The sequence below is a fragment of the Saimiri boliviensis genome, chromosome 12, assembly GCF_048565385.1.
Source record: "Saimiri boliviensis isolate mSaiBol1 chromosome 12, mSaiBol1.pri, whole genome shotgun sequence".
NCBI classification, from domain to species: domain Eukaryota; kingdom Metazoa; phylum Chordata; class Mammalia; order Primates; family Cebidae; genus Saimiri; species Saimiri boliviensis.
Window position 1 is genome coordinate 36715756 of NC_133460.1, and position 21723 is coordinate 36737478.

A 21723-nucleotide genomic window follows, 5' to 3' on the forward strand; every position below is an offset into this window, starting at 1 on the left:
TTAGCTGGGCATGGTGGCACGTGCCTGTAATCCCAGCTACTCAGGAGGCTGAGGCAGGAGAATTGCCTGAACCCAGGAGGCGTAGGTTGCGGTGAGCCAAGATCGCGCCATTGCACTCCAGCCTGGGTAACGAGAGCGAAACTCCGTCTCAAAAAAAAAAAAAAAAAAACAAAAAAAAACAAACCACAATAGGCCACACTTTATGACTCAAGCATATTTCAAGTTCCTGCTTATGCCACAGCTGCTAACCTCCCATTGGGCAAAACAGTCAAATGGGCAAAGCCAAGCTGAAGGGATGGAGCAGCGCACAGCAAAGAACGGCAGCGTCACATGACCAGAGGGTGTGGCTCTAGGAGCTGTGACGAACGAGGGCCACCAGATCAGTGCACCTAGTCCCCTGTGTGACTTCCCCAGCGTTAGCTATTGCAGTAGATGATATGAAAGGGCTTCCCTTGTTGAAGGTGGTTCCAGGGTTACTGGTACCTGCATTAAGATTCTGGCAGTACTCTACTGTAGCATGCACGCGCATTGCAGATTCTCCTTTGGTCTCCAGGAGGCTTTCCTCTGATGGACAGGAATTTACTCTACTGTAAACCAAAGAGTCCCAATTTAGACAGATACGATGGATTAGGCAGATGGCATCATTGACCTGGTTCCACTTCGTTAGCCTTTCCAATTAAGGAGGATGTTGCTGAAAGTGAGACCTCGCAGATAGTCATACCTTGAATCCTCTGGACTGGAAGGCTCTTCAGGGAGAGTCTTCCATTTCCGCTGTGCGCAGAGGGAGGAGAGCGAAATAATCTTGCTTGGCAAGTGAATCCTAAGTATTGATGATGTGGCCACTTGTGAGGACTTTATCTTCTTCCCGCCTAGTTAATGAAGATGCTAAATAGATAGGCCGGGCTTGGCTCCAGGCTACGGATTTTGTACAGGTCTGTTCCATGTGTCTTTGTGTTTTTGCTTTCCAGAATCTTCTTCATCTTGGGTCCCTGACCATGTACTGAGAAGGTCTCTGATCTCGCAACATCAAATAGAGAGTTGATGCTTCACTGCATCTAGGGATCAGGCTCTTGATTTTGTCAACACAGTTAACAGAGATTTCCTGTGACTTCCCAAGAAAAGTCCTGTCCACTGGAGCTGCTTTTAGGGGTTCAGGGTGGCATTCTCTCTCCTTCAACCTCGTGGAGATTCTAAGCAATGAAGCATAAGTCTCAGAAAGTAGCCAAATGGACGGTGAAGTACAGCTTAATTAATCTGGGCATGCGCTCAACACCCCAGTGGGGTGCTTTGCTAGGACTTGGGTTGGAGATTGAGGCTCATTTTGAGGCTGAGATGCAGCTTCTTGTCTTATAATCAGAATCGAGGTGGTAAGATCTGAGTGGACAGATAGACACAGACTATTCTGACCTGAATAGCAGATGTTGCATGTATGTTCTCACCCACTAAGTAGCATGTACCAAGTCTGACTCACGCTGCCACCCACAGACCAGGAGGATGGTCTTGCTTTCCAAAGACAAAAATGGGTCCTGCTCTGTTTGCTTGCTTGACACAAAGAAACCGGAAGTACAGAGTAGACGCCTTCTGCATAGGCGTGACACAGGAGGGGTTTAGAATGCCTGATCAAAAAAAAAGTTGCTCTGTGAGTGTTGTGTCTTTACCAATCCTAGCTGCCACTTCTTTAGCCCTGGGAAGGAAACAGTAAGGGTTTGAAGAGCCAGACTTAAAACAGCTTCTTCATGACTTCTCCAGTTTCCTTTATAGGTCAAGGCTGCAGTGTCGCGGGAGGGGAGGAGCATGTTCCCCTCAGTGTTTTCTGGAGTGTGAGGAAGACTCAGTGCCTGGGGTAATGTGAGAATTGGAGTGGGATGTTCTCCTGGCAGTTTCCTTTCAGTTACACCGATGGAGAATTGCCCATTGCCGGGAGTTGGAGTGGAGGAATGATGAATTCCTCTTCCTCGAGGACAGAGCTGAGCGGAGCTCACCACGTTTCTGAGATTGTGCGTCTTACGCTCCTCGGAATTGGTCATCATTATAAAGATATCATGAAACAGTCAACAAGACAGTGAATGGCAGCTCACCTCGAGGAGGGGTTTAGAATGTTCCAATTTCCTTGCGTTGCTTTCTTGTTCACAGTATGGGTCAGTGGGCTGGTGCTAATTTGCATGGCCTCCTAAAAGCCTGTGGTGAAAATGCAAAGAGAAAGCAGAGCTTTAAACTGGGTCTGTACTTCAGAGCCCTAAAATCATGCCCATTTTCCATAGGAGGCATCTTCAGGTTGTGTTTCCCAGAATTAAAAATCCAAGATGGTTAAGTTCAGAGCAGACATGCTGTAGACAAAAATAGCCTTCATGGGCTGGGCTTGCTATTTTCTTTGGAAACCACTCACTGGACACTGTCACCTCCTCTCTTCGGTCTTTCCCTCCTCCTGTACCCACCCTGTCTCTCCTCTAACCCGAAGAGTTCGTGCTCAGTGACCTGAGACACAGTACCACCAAGCATTCCCAGTCAATCGGCTTTTGTAGAGAGTGAATGAATAGGGCATTTCTCTGGCCTTCTCTATCCTGAAAACGACCTTCCCCAGCTCACTGGAATGTGCTACTCAAACCAGAAAGTAAGCTGTTCCCTCTCATTCCCTCCCTCATCCTTTCCAAGATCAGAAGCAAATAGATAGCCTTGGCCCTAGTTAGAACTCTATATTCTTTCAAGTTTGCTCCTACTCGGCTTACAGAGCCACAGTCTCCTTCCTATAGAGGGTTTGGATGCACTTTGAGAGATTTGGCAAGGGTGTGTTGTTTCTTTTTTCTTTACACTTTGTTGTCTGTATGATCTCTACGTGGGTGTTTCCTTCACAGAAAACTTGAGCCTCCTTCATCATTTGGACATGAAAGGAAGTGTTGGGGCGGTGTGCAGACGGGGCCACGCTGTCCTGACGTCTCTGTAGAATGGAGGAGAGAGGGTTGGGCTGCCCTCCCTGTGGGGTGGCTTGAGCCCTGAGGAAACAAAGCTTTGTGTGAAAATTTTGCTAGGAGCTTGGCATAGTGGCTGATGCTTATAATCCCGGCACTTTGGGAGGCCAAGGTGGGAGGATCATTGAGGCCAAAGTGTTAGAGAACAGCCTGGGCAACATAGTGAGACCCCCATCTTTACAAAAGTAATAAATAAAACTAGACTGGGATGCCTGTTGTCTTAGCTACGTGGGAGGCTGAGGAGGGAGGACCGCTTGAGCCCTGGAGGTCAGGTTCACGGTGAGCTGTGATCACGCCACTGCACTCCAGCGTGAGCAACAGAGCAAGACCCTGTCTCTTTAAAAAACAAAACAAAACAAAACAAAAGACAAAATGATACTGGGGTGGTAAGTAAACTTTTTTCCACTCCTCACTTGCATTTTCCCCTTTCGTCCCACAGGATCCACACCCGAGTCCGCTCATCACCCTGGAGACTCAGGTGAGTACCTTCCTGGTCTTTGCCACTCACCTCAGCCTTGATATTCCAGCTCTCAAGGGGACTTGTCCCCTGGCTCCAAAAGGCTGGACAGGCCCGTAGCTGCCCCTTGTCACATTTGGATGTGCGGGTGCCTACACATGTGTGTCTACACACTGGCAGGTTGTATACACATGTGTGCAATAGTGTGGGTGTGTGTGTGCACATATTCGCACCCAAGTGTCTGATGCCCCCGCCTCCCGTGGCAAGAGCTATAATCATTTGTTTTGTTTCTTTTGAGATTTTCTCTGTCCTTTGCTCCTGCCCAGCCGTCATGAGGAGGTTCATGCAAAGGAGAGAGGAGACAGAGGGGAGCCGTGAAGTGGGAAGATGTTGTTCTTTTTTTATTTTTGAGACAGAGTTTCACTCTTGTTGCTCAGGCTGGAGCGCAATGGCATGATCTCAGCTCACCCCAACCTCCACTTCCTGGGTTGAAGCCATCTATTCTGCTTCAGCCTCCTGAGTAGCTGGGATTAGAGGCATGTGCCACTATGCCCAGCTAATTTTGTATTTTTGGTAGAGATGTGGTTTCTCCATGTTGGTCAGGATTGGTCTGGAATTCCTGACCTCAGGTGATCCGCCCACCTCAGCCTCCCCAAGTGCTGGAATTACAAGCGTGAGCCACTGCCCCTGGCCCAGTGTTGCTCTTTGATGCCTGAATTTGGAGGACTTTTTCTCTTTGAAAGTGAGGGCAGCAGATGGAAGGAAGCCGCATACTTTCTTCTACTTGCATGTTAGGTCCTCCTGAGGAATCGTGATTGTGGTGGTGTTTCCATGTGGGAAGGATGACGGCCAGTTGGTCTTATAAGGGACAGCATGGTCCTGGGAGATAGGACCATGGGAGATAGTGCAGCAGCTATGAGTGTGGGCCTTGGAGTTCAGCAGAGCCAGGTGGAATTCCACCTCTGTGTCTTCTGGCCCTGCAACATTTATGGGGCCACCACATAATGTCTAAGCCACTGTCCTCCCATCTGAAACGTTACCCCAATGATAGTGCCTACCTTGCAGGGTTGTGGTTGAGAATCACAGGACATGATGTTGATATAGTCTGGGGTACATGCTAAGTGCTTGCGAGTGGTAGCTTTTTAAACCAGTAGAACTGTGACCTTTCCTGCTGAAAATGGATGTTTCTTATCTTTGGATTGATCATTTCTTTAGCTCTTTGGATTTGTCTGACAGTAAAGAGAGAAGACAGGAGGGACCTCATTCCCAGCCCCACAGTGAAGAGCTTACAAGTGTCAGAAACAGTCACACTCGTTTGAACCTTTCAAGGCTGACTGATGGCTTGCCAGTTTAAACGGTTTCTGGAGTGCACTGCAAGAGACCACCTGCTCCCCTGGCCTTTGCCCCCTCCGCTTTGGGTCCCTGCCCTCTCCCTGGCATCTCTGCTTGGATCTCCTAAGAGGAATGAGGAGACCCCCCTTGCTTATTCCTTGCTGGGGAGGGCCAGCGGATCAGGGTTTCCTTGTATTTTTCTGCCCTCTGGGAACACGTGCAGCCATATGGGCCATAGGGCTGACCAAGCAGTAGGGCTGGCAGGGAAGAAGAGAAATGCAGCTTAGAGGAGGAAAAGGATTCAGTTTCCTCTGCCTGTTTGGCCGCCCCCTGGTTTGGTTTTGTCTGTACTTATCACCTTGACCATGCTTGCCTTATTTGAATTTCATCTGTCCTATAAAGTCACCAAAAAAATAAGTTTTTCCAGCCGGGTGCTGTGGCTCATGCCTGTTATCCCAGCACTTGAGGAGGCCGAGGCGAGTGGATCACTTGAGGTCAGGAGTTCAAGACCAGGCCAACATGGTAAAACCTTGTCTGGTAAAACTTTTACCTGGCCAACATGGTAAAACCTTGTCTCTACTAAAAATAAAAAATTAGCCGAGTGTGGTGGCAGGTGCATGTAGTCCCAGCTACTCAGGAGAATCACTTGAACCCAAGAGGCGGAGGTTGCAGTGAGCCGAGATCGTGCTACTGCACTCCAGCCTGGATGACAGTGATAGTTCCTCTCAAAACAAACAAAAAAAATACTAAGTTTTTTCTTAACCCACTTTGCTTTCAGAAATAGACTTAGGTTAATCCATGGTTCTCACCCAGAAGGTGGTTTGGATTCCTAGTGGTTATTTGTAAACATTTGAAGACATTTGTTGGTGGTATCATCTGGTTGGGGATTTCTGACTGGCATCCAGTAGGTAGAGACCTGATTTGCTGTTAAATAGCCTATAACACACAGGCCAGCTCCTTACTGGAAAGAATTATCTGGTCCTGGGCCTGGCACGGTGGCTTACGCCTATAATCCCAGCACTTTGGGAGGCCCAGGTGGGTGGATCACTTGTTGCTAGAGACCAGCCTAGCCAATATGGTGAAACCCCATCGCTACTTTAAAAAAAAAAAAAAACCTCAAAAAGTAGCTAGGTGTGGTGGTATGTGTCTGTAATATTGGTGGAATCACAAGTCTGAAGTGCTAGTTTAATATTTTTTTGCCCAATATTAAAATACTAAACTGTGAAAATAATGTTCCTTTAGGCACCCTCTGATGTCACCTAAATGCACACTTATCAGAGATGTGTGTGCTACCCTTTGGGAAATGCTTCTCTTCCCAGTCTACCCCATGGATTAGGAGAGAAATTCCAGGATGTGTTTGTAAAATGATGCTCCTTCTCTTCCTCATCATCCTTCCCCAAAAGGAAAGCCTATTAGACTTAGGAAAACCCACGGGCAAACATCTGTGTCCCGAACTCTGGAAGTCACATCTTATCTCCTGGGAGTGGAACAGCTGCATTCCTAGGTGTTCTGTGTTTGACCTTCCTGTCCCCTTCACTCTGGACACCACCCCATCAGCCCTTCAAAACCCACATGGGAAAGTTGCAGCCAGGGGCCAGTGGCTTTGGCCAGCACCTGAGGTTGCCAGCAGCCCCTCACACAGTGACCACTCTTAAAATGCTGTGTGTTAGCCCAAGGGATCTGAGCCTCCATCTGCAGCCAGCAGTGGCACGGGGTAGACCCTCAGCATTTGTGCTGTGCCATTGGGGAAAGGCTTCCATTTGTCTGCACACGAGGGCTCCGTCAGTCACATCTGGTTCCCTGTCTTTGGGGAGCCTGGGAATATTGTCTTTCTTTGAGTTCTGATTTCCCATGTTAGAGCAATGTTGGAACCCAACTAAAGTGCAATTTTTTTGTGTGACTGTTGGCACAAGCCTATGGCCAGATCTGACTTTGTGCTGGGCCTCAGCCGGTTGTGGGGTGACTGCTGGGATCCTGTTCAGCTGCCTGCAGGCAGGTCAGACAAGGGGGTCAGGTCCCTTTTTGGCAGGAAGTAGTGCCTCATATGTTACCCAGATGCCATGAGCAAGATGGCAGATGTGGCCGAGCTTGGAAGAATCAACTCTGCAGAGGTTAGGTGACAGATGGGTCCTGAGCCCTGGGTCACTTCCCGCTTTCTCCCCCCAGTGCACTTGGCTTCTAAGGAGGGCATTGCCTGCTCCATCCTTGAGCCCAGCTGCCACACGTGAGCCTGCCTGTTAGATTTCACTGAGAGCTGTATCTTGCACGATGCATCAGCCACTTTGCTTCCCCAAGACCTGGCCTGCGTTATTAGAACATGCAGGGGCCCTTTCCTTCGCCCATCTCTCTCTCCCGCATATGAATTGCAGTGGTCCTCAGCCATGGCTTGGTTAATCTGTCCCTGTGCAGCTGTTTTGAGTTGGGGGAGATGGATTGATTGGCTGCTGAGGACTCCTCTAATGCTCTTTGCCATTAGCACGGCAGAGCTTTGCATCTGTTGGCATCAGCAGGACTCTCTGCTTAACAGTCAGATTAATAGAATGAGGAAGCCGAGGAAGGTTTAAATCCCTGGTGTTGGCTTCCCCCTCAGCGGGCTGCCCCTGGGGAGGCACCAAGGAAGCCCTGACTTGCAGTGGTGAATGCTCCTCTGGTCTCCACGTGGTGATCACCCAGGTGACCTAGAAATGAAAGAAAGAAACCACCATGGCATGTGTGTACCTCTGCAGCAATCCTGCAAGGTCTGCACATGGACCCTAGAACTTAAAGTACAATTAAAAAAAAAAAAAAAAAAAAAACCTTAAAACAATGAAAGGGAAAAATAGTTCAGTGAGTGGTGCAGTGGCATTATCCTTATCCCTGTTCTTGCCAACATTTGCCATTTGCCAAGAACTGACTTCTCCCATTTTATCCTCAAATGCCATAGTTACACAGCTGTTTGTATGATACCCGATTTTTGAATGAAGTACTTAAGAGTCAGAGAGGCTAAGTAACTTGCCCAAGGTCATACAGGAAGCAGTCAGCATTGGTGGGCAGTAGATTCGGAGTTTCATGACATCAAAGTCTTATCTTCTCAACTGCTTTCCTATTTTGCAAGAATATAAAGTTGCCTTGACTAGTAGAAAGATTTGCTAATGCTCGGGCAATGCTGGAGAAATGGGCTTGGTATATGCAATCCAACATCCATAGACAGACGGACAGATACAGTGCTTAGCACAACTATCGACAGATATACTTAGATATGTGGATAGAGAGATGCATGATGGGTAGATACATAGAAAGATGCTTTGCACAGTGAGTTACCTTTTGACAGTTTGGCCGAGGGCTTGGGGGTAAAAATGGCTTAAGCGATGGACGTAAACGAAAATTTATTTTAAAAGAGCAAAAGTGAAATCCGTCCCTGTGCATCAACAGTGTTCTGATAAATTTGAATACTTATTACTTGATTCTCTCGTTCTCATCCATCCCCAAGACAGTTGATCATTTCTGAATCCGCTCCCATTGGCAAAGTCTCTTGTCATTTAATCTTAGCTTCTGTGCATCCTCCTGCCCCCACTCCCCCAACCCTCAGCAGGCTCTCTGTCCATTAGCTAATGGCCTCCACTCAAACCCTGAGATACCTTGGGAGTTGTAATAAAGGAGCTGTTTTGCAGAGTGAAGATTGGTCAATCTGGGTATTTGTGAAGTCGGCTGGAGTTAGAGGGGAGCAGGTCTTCGTTTATCCTGAGATCCCTCTCAGGATCTGAAGATCAGGGGCATCAGGAGGAAAACTCCCTGCTTCTTGATTTTTAAAACCAGCCAGATACTTGCATTTCTTTGATCAGCTAACTGGGGGTAGAGGGAAGGGAATGACATTCACATTATTTAAAAATGACGCTGGGCCATGAGGATTGTGAACAAAGCTCCTGTAGAAAATGAACAGTGGCTGTGAATGGAAATTAATACTTAAAAAATTATATCTGTGTAAAGGCATTCATCTGTTTCTTTATTCCATAAATCGCTATTGGGCCATGTGGAGGTCGGGCCTTGTGCTAAATACCAAGGATACAGCAGAGAGGAAAACAGAAGGTCCTTGCCCAGAAAGCATCCATTCTAAGAGAGTCAGATGAAAAAGATACCAATAGATATTAGTAAATGCATTGGCAACTTGAGATAGTAATAAGTGGATGGAAATAAGACAAGCATATTTGTAAGAGAGTCACTGTCTGGGCTGGAGGTGGTTGTAAAATCTTTCAGGTAGCAGGATCTGAGCTGGAGAGGTGAGGTTCCAGTTTCTGAGCCCAGGAGGTGAGATGTGCTAAAAAGCACACAGTTAGAGTTAACCTTGCAAGAAGACCACAATGACAGAGTTCTGAATTTTTGGCATAGTATGTCTGAGTTCCTATAAAAATAATGCCAGATTTCCCCAGATTCAATTAAGGTGTTTGCTCCTTCAATGCTTTTGTGTCATTATAATGTCAGGATGAATAAAGAATTACTTTACCAGGCCAGGCGTGGTGGCTTACGCCTATAATCCCAGCACTTTGGGAGGCTGAGGCGGGTGGATCACGAGGTCAAGAGATCAAGACCATCCTGGTCAACAAGGTGAAACCCCATCTCTACTAAAAATACAAAAATTAGCTGGCGTGGTGGCACGCGCCTGTAGTCCCCACTACTCAGGAGGCTGAGACAGGAGAATTGCTTGAACCCAGGAGGCGGAGGTTGCGGTGAGCTGAGATCGCGCCATTGCACTCCAGCCTGGGTAACAAGAGCAAAACGCCGTCTCAAAAAAAAAAAAAAAAAAAAAAAAAAAGAATTACTTTACCAGGCAGGGGAGAAGGAAAAGGACTAAGGAGGTAGGAGAGAAGGACAGGGCTTACATTCAGGGCCGTCCTTTCAAACTAATACCTGATGTGAGCATTCGGCTGGCTGAAAGAACTTCAGATCTTAAAGACATTATGCTGAGCTGGGGGCTGATGTCTGAAATTTGGCTAACAGGTAATTAGCTGACTGATGTTCAGATGAACTTAAACTTCAGTATAAACCAGCAGTTCTCAACTAGGTCAATTTTGGCTGCCAAGGAGACATTTGGCAATGACTTGAGACTTGTTTTCCTTTTTTTTTTTTTTTTCTTTCTTTGAGATGGAGTCTTGCTCTGTCACCGGGCTGGAGTGCAGTGGCACAATCTCGGCTCATGGCAACCTCCGACTCTCGGGATCAAGCAATTCTCCTGCCTCAGCCTCCGAGTAGCTAGGATTACAGGCACCTGCCACCACGCAAGCTAATTTTTGTATTTTTAGTAGAGATGGGGTTTTATCATGTTGACCAGGATGGTCTTGATCTCCTGACCTTAGGTGATCCACCTGCCTCAGCCTCCCAAAGTGCTGGGATTATAGGCGTGAACCACTGTGCCCTAGCCCGGTCCTTTCCTTTTTATTTTTATTTATTTATTTATTTATTTGAGATGGAGTTTCGCTCTCGTTACCCAGGCTGGAGTGCAATGGCGTGATCTCGGCTCACCGCAACCTCCGCCTCCTAGGTTCAGGCAATTCTCCTGCCTCAGCCTCCTGAGTAGCTGGGATTACAGGCACGTGCCACCATGCCCAGCTAATTTTTTGTATTTTTAGTAGAGACGGGGTTTCACCATGTTGACCAGGATGGTCTCGATCTCTCGATCTCGTGATCCACCCGCCTCGGCCTCCCAAAGTGCTGGGATTACAGGCGTGCGCCACTGTGCTCGGCCCTTTTATTTTTTTTTTTTGAGACAGAGTCTTGCTCTGCCATTCTGTTGCCCAGGCTGGAGTGCAGTGACTCTATCTCGGCTCACTGTAGCTTCAACTTCCTGGGCTTACACAATTCTCGCACCTCAGCCTCCCAAGTAGGTAAGAGTACAGGTGGATACTAATTTTTGTATTTTTTGTAGAGGCAGGATTTCGCTCTGTTGCCCAGGCTGGTCTTGAACTTCTGTACTCAAGCAGTCCGCATGCCTCAGCTTCTCAAAGTGCTGGAATGACAGGTGTGAGCCACTGTACCTGGCCCAACATTTTTGACTGTCATAATTTTCGGTTGAAGGATACTACTGGCATCTTGTGGGGAGAGATCAGGGATGCTGCCAAACATCCTATAATGCATAGGAAAGCACCCCCTCCCTCTAAAAAAGCCTCAAATGTCAATAATAGTAAGGCTGGGGAAACCCTGGAGTTAAAACCGTTTGTTCTGAGGACAGTTTATTTAACAAAGACAGTTCCAGCCTTACAATTGTGATTTCCTTGTTTGTTCTTTTGTTTATGTTCAAACATCACCCTGTCCGGTTTAAGTTCTGACTTTAGCCAGCTGTAGGCTGAGGTGGTGACACATGAATCATCTTTTTTTTTTTTTTTTTTTTTTTTCAGAGATGGAGTCTTGCTCTGTCACCCACGCTGGAGTGTAATGGTGCAGTCTCGGCTCACCACAGCCTCCGCCTTCCAGGCTAAAGCAGTTCTCCTGCCTCAGTCTCCTGAGTAGTAGCTGGGATTACAGGCACGCGCCACCACACCCAGCTGATTTTTGTATTTTTAGTAGAGATGGGGTTTCACCATGTGGTCAGGCTGATCTCGAACTCCTGACCTCATGATCTGCCCATCTCGGCCTCCCGGAGTGCTGGGGTTACAGATTTGAGACACCTCGCCCGACTGACACATTAATCTTCTAACGTGTCCAGGCCTGCACTGACAGTGACTGACTCTGGGTACACAGTGACCCCCGAAACACAGGAATATGTGCATCCTGTATGTAAAAACCAGATCCTGTTGGATCTCATCGGAAGATAAGAAACGGTCTCCTGAGAGATTTATGGCTTAATAGTGCAGAGAATGTGCAGAGTTAAAAAAAAAAAAAAAATTTTTTTTCTTAATCCGGCTACTTGGCTAGGGGTGGGAAAGGGGTTTGCCAAGGTTGCTGGACTGATAGAGGAAGACCTTTCAAATATCTTGATACATTTAGGCCTGATTCTTCTTCCAGCGATAGACCACAGGTTGGTTTGTGCAAACTTTTTTCTTGTGAAGCTCTTTCCCGCTCCTAAGATTAAAGCATTTGCTGTCTCTGCTCTTCCAGCTCTGGGCTTCGATTAACCTTTTCCTCCACATAGAGTGGTTTTTGGAGTAATCAGGGAGCTTCTGAATGGCTCTTACCTGAGTCTCCAGCCCATTAATTCTTATGGTGCCCAGCATCTGTTGAGAGGATGGTGAGACTAAATTGCTTCTCAGCCCATCTGTCTTCCCCCTCCCTCCCCATCAGCCTTCTTGTGGGAGAAGAATCTCTCTGGGGCAGAGAAGGCTAGTTTGGGGAGGGACCAGATCGCTTTACCAAAATCTTTTCCGCTGGCTCTGATTTGCTGTGTCTGTGATTAGCCGTGGTAGGGCAGGGAGGTGAACAGTCAGACCACTGCCTGGGGAAAGATGTGGCTCAGCGGACAGGGAGTCTGGACTTGGACCACGGAGTCATTCTCAGGGAAGACCTGCGGTCCCCTGACCACAGGATACTTTCTGGTCTGTATGACTCAGGGTGAATGATGTGATGCAACATTCTGCAAATAGCCAGCAAGTTTCCCAAAGTTGCAGCCGCATGCACCATTTGTTGAGATCACCATTCCTCTGTCCTGGTTGGGAGTGGCGCGTGTGTCCAGGCCTGTGTTGACAATGACTCTGGGTACACAGTGACCCAGGACGCACAGAAGCATGTGCATCATGTCTGTAAAAACTCAGTCCTGTTTGATCAGTATGAGAGAAGAAACCTCATCAGAAGAGGTAGCTTCCTGAGAGATTGGTGGCATAATAGGGCAGAGAATGTGTAGAGCTGGCCATTCTCTTCGCCCAAGACGTTGAATTTTGTAATTTAAGCCCTTAATTCAGAACACTTAAAATGATCGCTCTTGTCAATAATGATTGCATACACTGAAGAGATGTTTCATTGAGATGGGAACTGCATATTGGACGTGTATTCATAAATTTATCACTTTTATCTAACATGAACGAGGCATTTATACTGCATGTGAGACGTTCTTCTAAGTTCATTTCTTTACATGGATTTGCTCCTTTGCATTTTATAGCTGTCTCATATGCGAGGTATTACTGTCCTCCTCATTTTACAGATGAGAAACTGAGGCTCAACCAGGTTAAGTTACTTGCCCAACAGGTAGCAAAGGCAGCAAGATTTGAACCTAGCAGTTTCGCTTTCATTTATAGGGAAATAAACCTGGGAGATACTAACCTTAACCCCATTTTATAGAGGAGCCTGCTGAAGCCAGAAAGACCAAGTTTCGTTTTAAAAGCTGTACAGTCAGTAAGTGATAGAACCTGAAGTCTAGAGCCAGGTGACATATGAAAACACCGTCTCCTTCCCTGCTATGTTGCTAAGATAGATAAAGAGAGCAATAAGATACAGAAAGAGATTAGAGAGAGATTCGATATAGACAGATTTGACACAAAGAATTGACATAGAGATTCGGTATCTATCTATTGATACGGAGCTTTGATATTTGTTAGATATGGATATAGATTACATCTAGATTGCTATAGATCACTCACTTGGCCATCCAAAGCACATGGGCTTGGAAACCTCCGTCCACACAGAGTGGATTCTGGGAGGAGTAGCTGAGGCCCCAGGCTGTGGCAGGGTTTGCCCTGCAGACGGTGAGCAGAGCAGCGGCACCTCTGGGAGGCAATGCTCACATTTCCCTTCCAGCACACACACCTCCTCTTGGGAGACCCCCACCACTGTTCACTGCAAGCGCTGAGGCAGAAGCCCGTGGTGCTGCTGCTGAGCGACAAGGCCATGTGGCTGGTTTTGCATTGACTTGCAAGCCGGAGGCTCAGCTAGGAGGCGTCAATAACATTTGGTATAAATACCACATGCACCAAGATCTTTGAAGCCGAGGTGATCGTCTCTGTGGGGTTTTGTGGCAGGGCTGTGCCGACTCCGGTGCTTAAAAGATTCCGATGCTAGAATGTTCAGGCTGGGTTTTCAGGTTCTAGTTAATGGGATCATTCAATGAAGAAAATCGCTTTCACAAAAAGTAGCACGAGGGAGGTCTAGGTGTATGAGGGATGTAAAAATCCATAAACAAGGTCCAAACTAGGAGAATGGGAGAGCTGGAGGGGTGATGGCAGGTTTTCTGTGTGCCTGGGATGTTGTTCAACACTTAATATGCATGATCGCATTTCTTCATAGCAGCAGCCATTTGCAGGGAAGGTGCGCTCGTTCCCCTCCTTTGCAAGTGAAGGCATTAAGGCGTGGAGAGATCTTAGTACCTGATCCAACACCACAGGGCTCTGGAGTGGCACTGAGCCGGCCCACGCCCAGGCCTCCCTCTTCTGCAGTGCTGGGTGTGACTCCCACACCTTAGGGCCTGTTGGATTCTGCCTTTATGCTTGCCATGGAAGGAAACCAGGAACCCAGAGCATCTGAACACTTTGCCCAGTTGCTCAGCGTCTTAGTAGCGAAGCAGGATTCCTCTGCTGCTTAGGGACCATGGGAGGTGGAGTCTCAGCGCAGAAGATCCACAGCCCCACACGTCCTCTTTGTGCCTCCTCCTGCCGTCTCCCTGTTGGGCGTTAGCGAGATGTTGGGTGTCTTCTGACCCCCACTCCACCTCCCAGCCCCAGATCCACTCTCCACCCCATCCTTTCTTCTCTGGGCCTTCAGAGGCTGACCTTGATGGGCTTCATCAGCAAGGACTTCTCTTTGCTTTGGCCAAGGAGAGGAACTGGTAGGAGATAGGAGGTGGGGATGACATGAGGCTTTTCGTGGGTTGGCCACGTCCTCCTAACAGGGTCACAGCTGCTGTGGGGCTGCCCCTCCCCTGTGGCTGCAGCTACTCTCTACGGGGTCCAAGAACACCCACTCCCCTTCAGGCCCCAGGGTGGTGACAGCTTCTGGCTGTGGTCAGCCCTGGTACATAGCACCTCCCTTGTTAGTTTCCCTTATAAAGAATCTCGTTGTCAAGTCTCCTCGGTTTGGAGAGTAACATCTCTTTCCCTCAGGGACCCTGGCCACGCCCTCCCTCGCTGGCTCAGCACTGCCAGTGGGACTTGGCATGGGGAGTCACTGTCATCTTGTGTCATATTTTAATTAAAGCAGGGGATCTTCAAATGGAGGAGAGGTCCCAGAATGGAGACGAGGGGACAGTGAAGCTCTTGAAACTGAATACCCAACTGTGGATTGTATGAGAGCTTTTTTTTTTCTTTCTTTTTTTTTTTTTTTTTTTAAGAGAGAAGATCATAGCTGTCATTCTATTTGTAAAAACTGTCCCCTCAAACTGAGCCAAAAATAACCATTCTAAACACCCTCATGCTAAATAAAGCACCAAAGGAGCCACATGTGTGAGAAGGGATGCCCCAAGCAGGGGTCACTTTGCTTGGAGTACTGTCCTTCATCCATACTCTTCTGTATGTCGCAAGGTGGTAAAGGCGCTTTTCACTGGGGAGAGACTCAAGTCTAGGGCATTGTGGTGGGAGAGGCGGGGGACAGGCCTTCAGCTCCCTCCTATAGCACCCCCAGGGCAGGCAGACAGGCAGAAGACAGGCTATCTCTGCCTGCAAGCAAGGCCTTCACAAAATCACCGTTTCTGGTTCTCGGTCATACCTCCAGGAAGTATTTAACTGTCCTAGTATTTGAATCTGATTTCCCAGAAATGCTGCCTTACCTCTGGTTGGTGCCAGCCTATGTTGAATCCCAGCGTAGCTGCTTCTCCAGACCAGGTGGTCCTGCAGGAGCGAACAGCAGTGGGTCAGCTCCGGCTCTGCCCTCAATGTGATGTTCCCTGCTGCCTTCAACTGCCTTTCTGAAAAAGAGCATCTTATTAAGAATCATCTTGTTCTCATTTTCTTCTGGGAACTGCAGCTCATTTTTCCACCGAACAAAAAAAGAACTGGGTGGAAAAATTGAAGTGAGCGTGGTGCAGGTGCCAGATGGGTGGGGTCGAGGACAGAAACGTAGTTTTACTGTCCTGAGAAGGAAAAACCCAGCCAGCTCAAAGCTAGAAGAAGGAACTTCCAGCTCTAAAAGGGGCTTTAAGAGAGTTCTTGGCCAGATGAACAGTCTCCATGTTCACTGGCCCTGTTAGAATCGGCCACCAGTTCTGGGCGCAGGAGGTGACTTTCTCATTTCATGGCCCTGGACTCCGAGTTGTGCCATGGGCCTCCTTGTGGCCATCGCTGACCGACACATGGGTTGCCTTTGGCCTCAGGAAGATTTTTTAAATTTTTATTTTTAGAGAGGAGAAGAGTGGGGTTGGAAGATTTTTGAAACCCTGGTGACTAAAACGACTCTGAGTCTCTGGATGTCAATGACTAGTGACCACCAGCTGCCCCCCTTGGATGGGGCCTCGGGATGGGGTGACTTGTTCAGAGAAGTCCCCACTTGGCTTGCTGTGCTCATCCACCTCAGTGGCAGTCCCCTGGGCATTGTTTGTCTGGTCCCCTGCACAGTCAGGTCTCTGGATCCTCCTAGGGTCTCACCTGCAAAGTGGACAAGGGCAGTCTGGGCCTGGCCACCCCAAGGAGCCCCTTGGAGAGGTGAGAATGGGCCTCATGGCGGCAGGTCACAGTCTCTGCAGCAGACCCCCTGACTCATGACTCAGCTGCTGTGAGACCTTCCACACGCCAGCCGAGATCCCTCTGTGTCTCAGTTTCTTTAAAAATGGTCAAAGTAGGCTGGGCATGGTGGCTCACGCCTGTAATCCCAACACTTTGTTGGAGGGAGGGAGGATGAGGCAGGTGGATCACCCAAAGTCAGGTGTTCGAGACCAGCCTGGCCAACATAGCAAAGCCCCGTCTTTATTAAAAATACTAAAATTGGCCAGGTGTGGTGGTAGGCACCTGTAATCCCAGCTACTTGGGAGGCTGTGGCAGGAAATCACTTGAACCCAAGAGATGGAGGTTGCAGTGAGCCGGGATCACACCACTGGACTCCACCGTGGGTGACAGAGTGAGGCTCGGTCTCAAAAAAAAAAAAAAAAAAAAGGTCAGGGTAACAGCAGTAGTCACCTCCTAGATTTGTTGGGACGATCAGATGGGTTCATGTGCATTAAGCCATACAACAGTGCCTGGCACCTAAGCACTTAGTATTGCTTTCCTAGTCCTTGGTTCCAATCCCAACTTTTTCACTTGCTCAGTTCGTCATCTTTGCGAAAGGCTTTTAGCTTCTGAGCTTCAGCTTCCAGACTAGTTAAAGCAGCCATGAGGACTGCTAGGAGGATAAGCTGCGGATACCCTCTTGTCACTTGTGAAGGCAAGCTGCATCACCCCCTGCCTTTTCTCTCTTGCAGAAGAAGCAGGCTTGGTGAGCAGAGGCTCCGCGCACTGCCTCCTGCATCGCTGTACCACGGAGAGGGCAAAGACACTGGCATTCTCTGCAGGGATTTGCTTTGTGACTTCTCTGGAACAGTCTTCCTGCTCTGTTGAGGTAGCTGGTTTCCTCTTTGCAAAGATGGAAGCAGCATGAGTTGAAATATCAGGATGTTTTTGGCGGTCAGGCTGGGTGCTTGTCTCATGATCAAGCTGGGACATTTTTCGCCTACATGCAGTTTGGAGGTGAACTGTGTTATCACCACGAGTGAAGCCCAGAACTGCCTGGATGCTGAGTGGTCAGAGTGGCAGAGGCAGCGACATCCTCTAAGGAAGAAATGGGCCAACAGCCAGCCCCTTGGGCCTCACGTCTGCCATTCACAGGCCGGGGAAGCTCGTTTTCTAGCCCGGGATGTGTTCAGACATGGCCGGGTAATGGATCTGCCTGTGATTAGGGATATTCAGGCTGGGCACGGTGGTTCACGCCTATATATAATCCTAGCACTTTGGGAGGTCAAGGCAGGCAGATCACTTGAAGCCAGGAGTTAGAGACCAGCTTGGCCAACGTGCAAAACCCCGTCTTTACTAAAAATATAAAAATTAGCCAGGCGTGGTGGTGCATGCCTGTAGTCCCAGCTACCAGGGAGGCTGAGGCGGGAGAATCATTTGAACCTGGGAGACAGAGGTTGCAGTGAGCTGAGATTGCGCACCTCTACTCCAGCCTGGTCAATAGAGCAAGACCCTGTCTCAAAAAAAAAAACCAACCAACCAACCAACCAAACAAACAAACAAACAAAAACCAAAAAACAAACCATTTGACCCAGCAATCCCATTACTATGCACACGTATGTTCATTGCGGCACTGTTTACGATAGGAAGGACTTGGAACCAATCGAAATGCCCATCAATGATGGACTGGATAAAGAAAATGTGGCACATATACACCATGGAATACTATGCAGCCATAAAAAAGGATGAGTTCATGTCCTTTGCAGGGACATGGATGAAGCTGGAAACCATCACTCTCAGCACACTGACACAAGAGCAGAAAACCAAACACTCATAAGTGGGTGTTGAACAATGAGAACACATGGGCACAGAAAGGGGAACATCACACACCAGGGCCTGTTTCGGGGTGGGAGAGCTAGGGGAGGGACAGCAGGGGGTGGGGGGATTGAGGAGGGATAACATTAGGAGAAATACCTAATGTAGGTGACCAGGGAATGGATGCAGCAAACCACCATGGCACATGTATACCTATGTAACGATCCTGCACCATCTACACATGGACCCCAGAACTTAAAGTATAATAATAAAAAAGTCTTAGACAGCTAGCAGCAAAGACACGTCTCAGAAGCTCCAAGGTGTAGCAGATCTCGTCAGTCCTGTCCTTCTGCCTCTAGCCTCTCTACAGTGCCTAAGGGTCTCCTCTCCCCAGGACGATCTTGTTCTGCCCGTGGACCAACCCGGGGCCACTTGATCTGGGCACTACTGATATTTGGGACAGGATTATCCGTTGTTGTGAGGCTGTTCTCTGCTTTGTAGAATGTGTAGCAGATCTCTGGCCTGTACGCGCTAGATGTCAATGACAGTCTGTCCTGTACTTGTCTCACAAATGTCTCTGGACATTGTCACATGTCTCCTGGGAGCAAAATCACCCATGGGCTGAAAACCGCCGTCCTGAGTGCGGGCTGCAGAGACTGTGTAAAAATCAACATCCATTGTAATGAAACGGTGCTAGTGACGTTTAAGTGAAGTCTGCTGGTTGAACACCTCCCTGTAAATGTCACTGGGTTTTAATTTTTTGCTTCCAAGTGACCTCATGTGAGCTGAAGTTAACAAACAAGATAGCATGTGCCAAGTGTTTGACTGTGGGTGTGATGAGATGCAGAAGAATGCTCTCATGTTCCTCTTCTCATTTAAAAAGCCAAGCACAGCTGGGTGTGGTGGCTCATTCCTGTAATCCCAGCACTTTGGGAAGCCAAGGTAGAAGGATTGCTTGAGGCCAGGCATTTAATATCAGCAAGACCATCTCTACCAAAAAAAAAATCTGAGTGTAGTGACCCATGTTTTTACTCCCAGCTGCTCGGGAGGCTGAGGTGGGAGGATCACTTGAGGCCAGGAGGTGGAGGCTGCAGTGAGCTGTGATTGCACTCCTGCACTCCAGCCTGGGTGATAAAACGAGACCCCGTCTCAGAGTGTTTTTATTTTATTTTAAAACTACAAAACCAGCACAGCCTAAGGCACAGAATGATGTAGGGCCTCCAGTTCACGCTTGGCGGATGGAGTCCCCAAGCCCACCCATGCCTGAGTCACTTTTAGGACAGCAGGCACTGGGTGCCTTGCAGCAAGAGGAGTTTCAGGCACAGTCCCGGAGCCCTGTCCCCTTAAAGACCGCAGGGAGACGGTTTTCAGATTTGCAGTACTTGGGCTGTCACAGGAGATTGTGGGTTTGCCTGACACCCGAAAATAGTCTGTGGCTTCGGGGGCTGACGTTGAAACATGTGCAAACCCTGCTGGCTTTTACTCCCTGGACTCTGTGAAAGAGTCCTGTGTGCTGAGCCGCTACCCGAGGAGACAGGCAGGCCGCTGTGTGCTGTGTTGGCTGCGAGGTGTTTACGTGTTAGTTTCTTGCTGGGTGTTCCTCCCACCATGTTGTCTGCGGGCAGCTGTAACTGGAAACGTGTTTTGCAAAATTTATGTTTTGTTTTTACAAAAATTTTTCTTTTGGGACTTGAGGTTCTTTTCTGGATTTGTTTTTCATTGCTGTTATCAATAGCGTATCATATTATCACGTTATATTGATCAGTGTATTCAGTAAATATGTGTTGAATGCCTACTATGTGCTGGATTCTGTTTTAGGGGCTGGAGATACAATAGCCAACACAACAGCGGTCCTTATTCTCCTAAGCTCATGTTCTCTACGGGTAGTAAATGAGAAATGCACGTTTTTTTTTTGAGACAGGTCTCACTGTTGCCCAGGCTGGAGTGTAGTGATGCGATCTCGGCCCACTGCAACCTCTGCCTCCTGAGTTCAAATTATTCTCGTGCGTCAGCCTCCTGAGTAGCTGGGGTTACAGGCACATGCCATCACCCCTGACTAATTTTTGTATTTTTTAGGAAGAGACAGGGTTTCACCATGTAGGCCAGGCCGGTCTAGAACTCCTGACCTCATGTGATCTGCCTGCCTTGGCCTCCAAAGTGCTGCGATGAGAGGCATGAGCCGCCATGTCCAGCCAAGAAATGCATGTTGATGTGTTATGTCAGGTGGTGATAACAGCATGGGAGAGCAAGGCAGGGGAGGGCTGTGGGCCAGGTCAGGCCGGTTGGAGATAGTTTACCTTTTTACTTTGGTGGAGACATTTCCGTGTAGCAGCATTGGAGCAAAGATCTCAAAAGCATGGTGGAGCTCTGTAGACAGAGGGAGGAGCAGGGAGCAGCCAGGGCAAAGTTCCTGAGGTAGGATGTGGTTGGCATGTCGGTCACCAGCAGAGCCTGGTGTGGCTAGAACAGCATGAGTAAGGGAGAGAGGGGTGATGGAGGTGCTGGTAGATTATTGGAACCTTGGGGGAACTTAGAAGGGTCCTTGCTTCACTCCACACTGGGAAGTCTTCAGAGGATTTTGAAGAGGAGCAACATGGCCTTACCTTGCAAAATAGGATTGGTGGCTGCCCTGCTGAAAATATACTGTAATGGGTCAAGGGCAAGAACCGGGGGCTGGGTGAGGGCGAAGGCTGCTGTAATATGTGGGGGTCATGCGGGCGGGGGGTTGGAACAGAGTGTTAACAGTGAAAGCCAAAAGTACTTTCTCCCTATTCCGTGCACACAAAAGTCAAAAATGAAATAGTTAAACAAAAGAAGTGGTTTGGTGCTGGATGTCTTCTGAGAGTGGATAGGGCTTACGGGACCCACCGAGGATGAACGCAGTGCAAGCACGTGATGAAAGAAATGAAGCCATGTAGAAGCACAGCCCTTCCTATACCTTTTCTTCAGAGAAAACTGCTGTTAATTTTTTTTTTTTTTTTTTTTTACACTTCTCCGTCCAGACTTTTTCTTTGCATTGCGACTTGTATTATGTTGGTGCACAAGTCATTGCGGTTTTTGCCATTTGAAAGTAATAGCAAGAACCACAGTGACTTGTGCGCCAGCCTCACGTACGTACGTGGATGTATTCATGCACATATTGGCAGGACGTTGTGTCCTTGAAATGGAACCTCATTTTCTGTGATCCGTATTTCATGAAACATATTTTATAACTTGCTTTTCCTCGCCCTGCGTGATACCACTCATCTCCTGTCAGCACGTATCATTCTTGCTCGTTATTTTTGACTTTTCTATTTTGTCCAGTTCAGTTTTCAACACCTGTCACAGTCTCTGGGATGTAGTGGCTATTCAATAAAAATTAAATGCCTTAAGTATTTCATCATCTGTTTAACTGATTTCCTGTTGGTAGACATTCAGATTGTCTTTTTCCCCTATTTTAAATTCTGCTGCCTTTAGCCATTCCTGTAAATACATGTTTGCTCAGTTGGGTAAGTACCTCTGTAGGGTAAGTACCTACTTAGGGTAAGTACCTCCGTAGAGTAAGTGACTAGATTTACCATCTCTGGTTCAAAGGGTGTGTGCATTTTAAATTTTATATTGTCCTACAAGGAAGTTTCTTAAGCCT

At 48.0% G+C, this 21723-nt stretch overlaps 1 protein-coding gene across 2 annotated transcripts in view; it reads left to right on the top strand.

Annotated features, from left to right (window-relative positions):
• Nucleotides 1-21723, top strand: part of XYLT1 (xylosyltransferase 1) — a 382463-nt gene that overhangs the window by 113813 nt on the left and 246927 nt on the right. Inside the window, exon 2 of one of the 2 annotated variants that reach the window (XM_010339434.3) lies at nucleotides 3406-3444. The exons of the other annotated variant lie outside the window; for it this stretch is intronic. Within the exon in view, the coding sequence (XP_010337736.3) occupies nucleotides 3406-3444 (39 nt within the window). The remainder of the gene's footprint in view (nucleotides 1-3405; nucleotides 3445-21723) is intronic. 2 annotated transcript variants of the gene reach the window in all.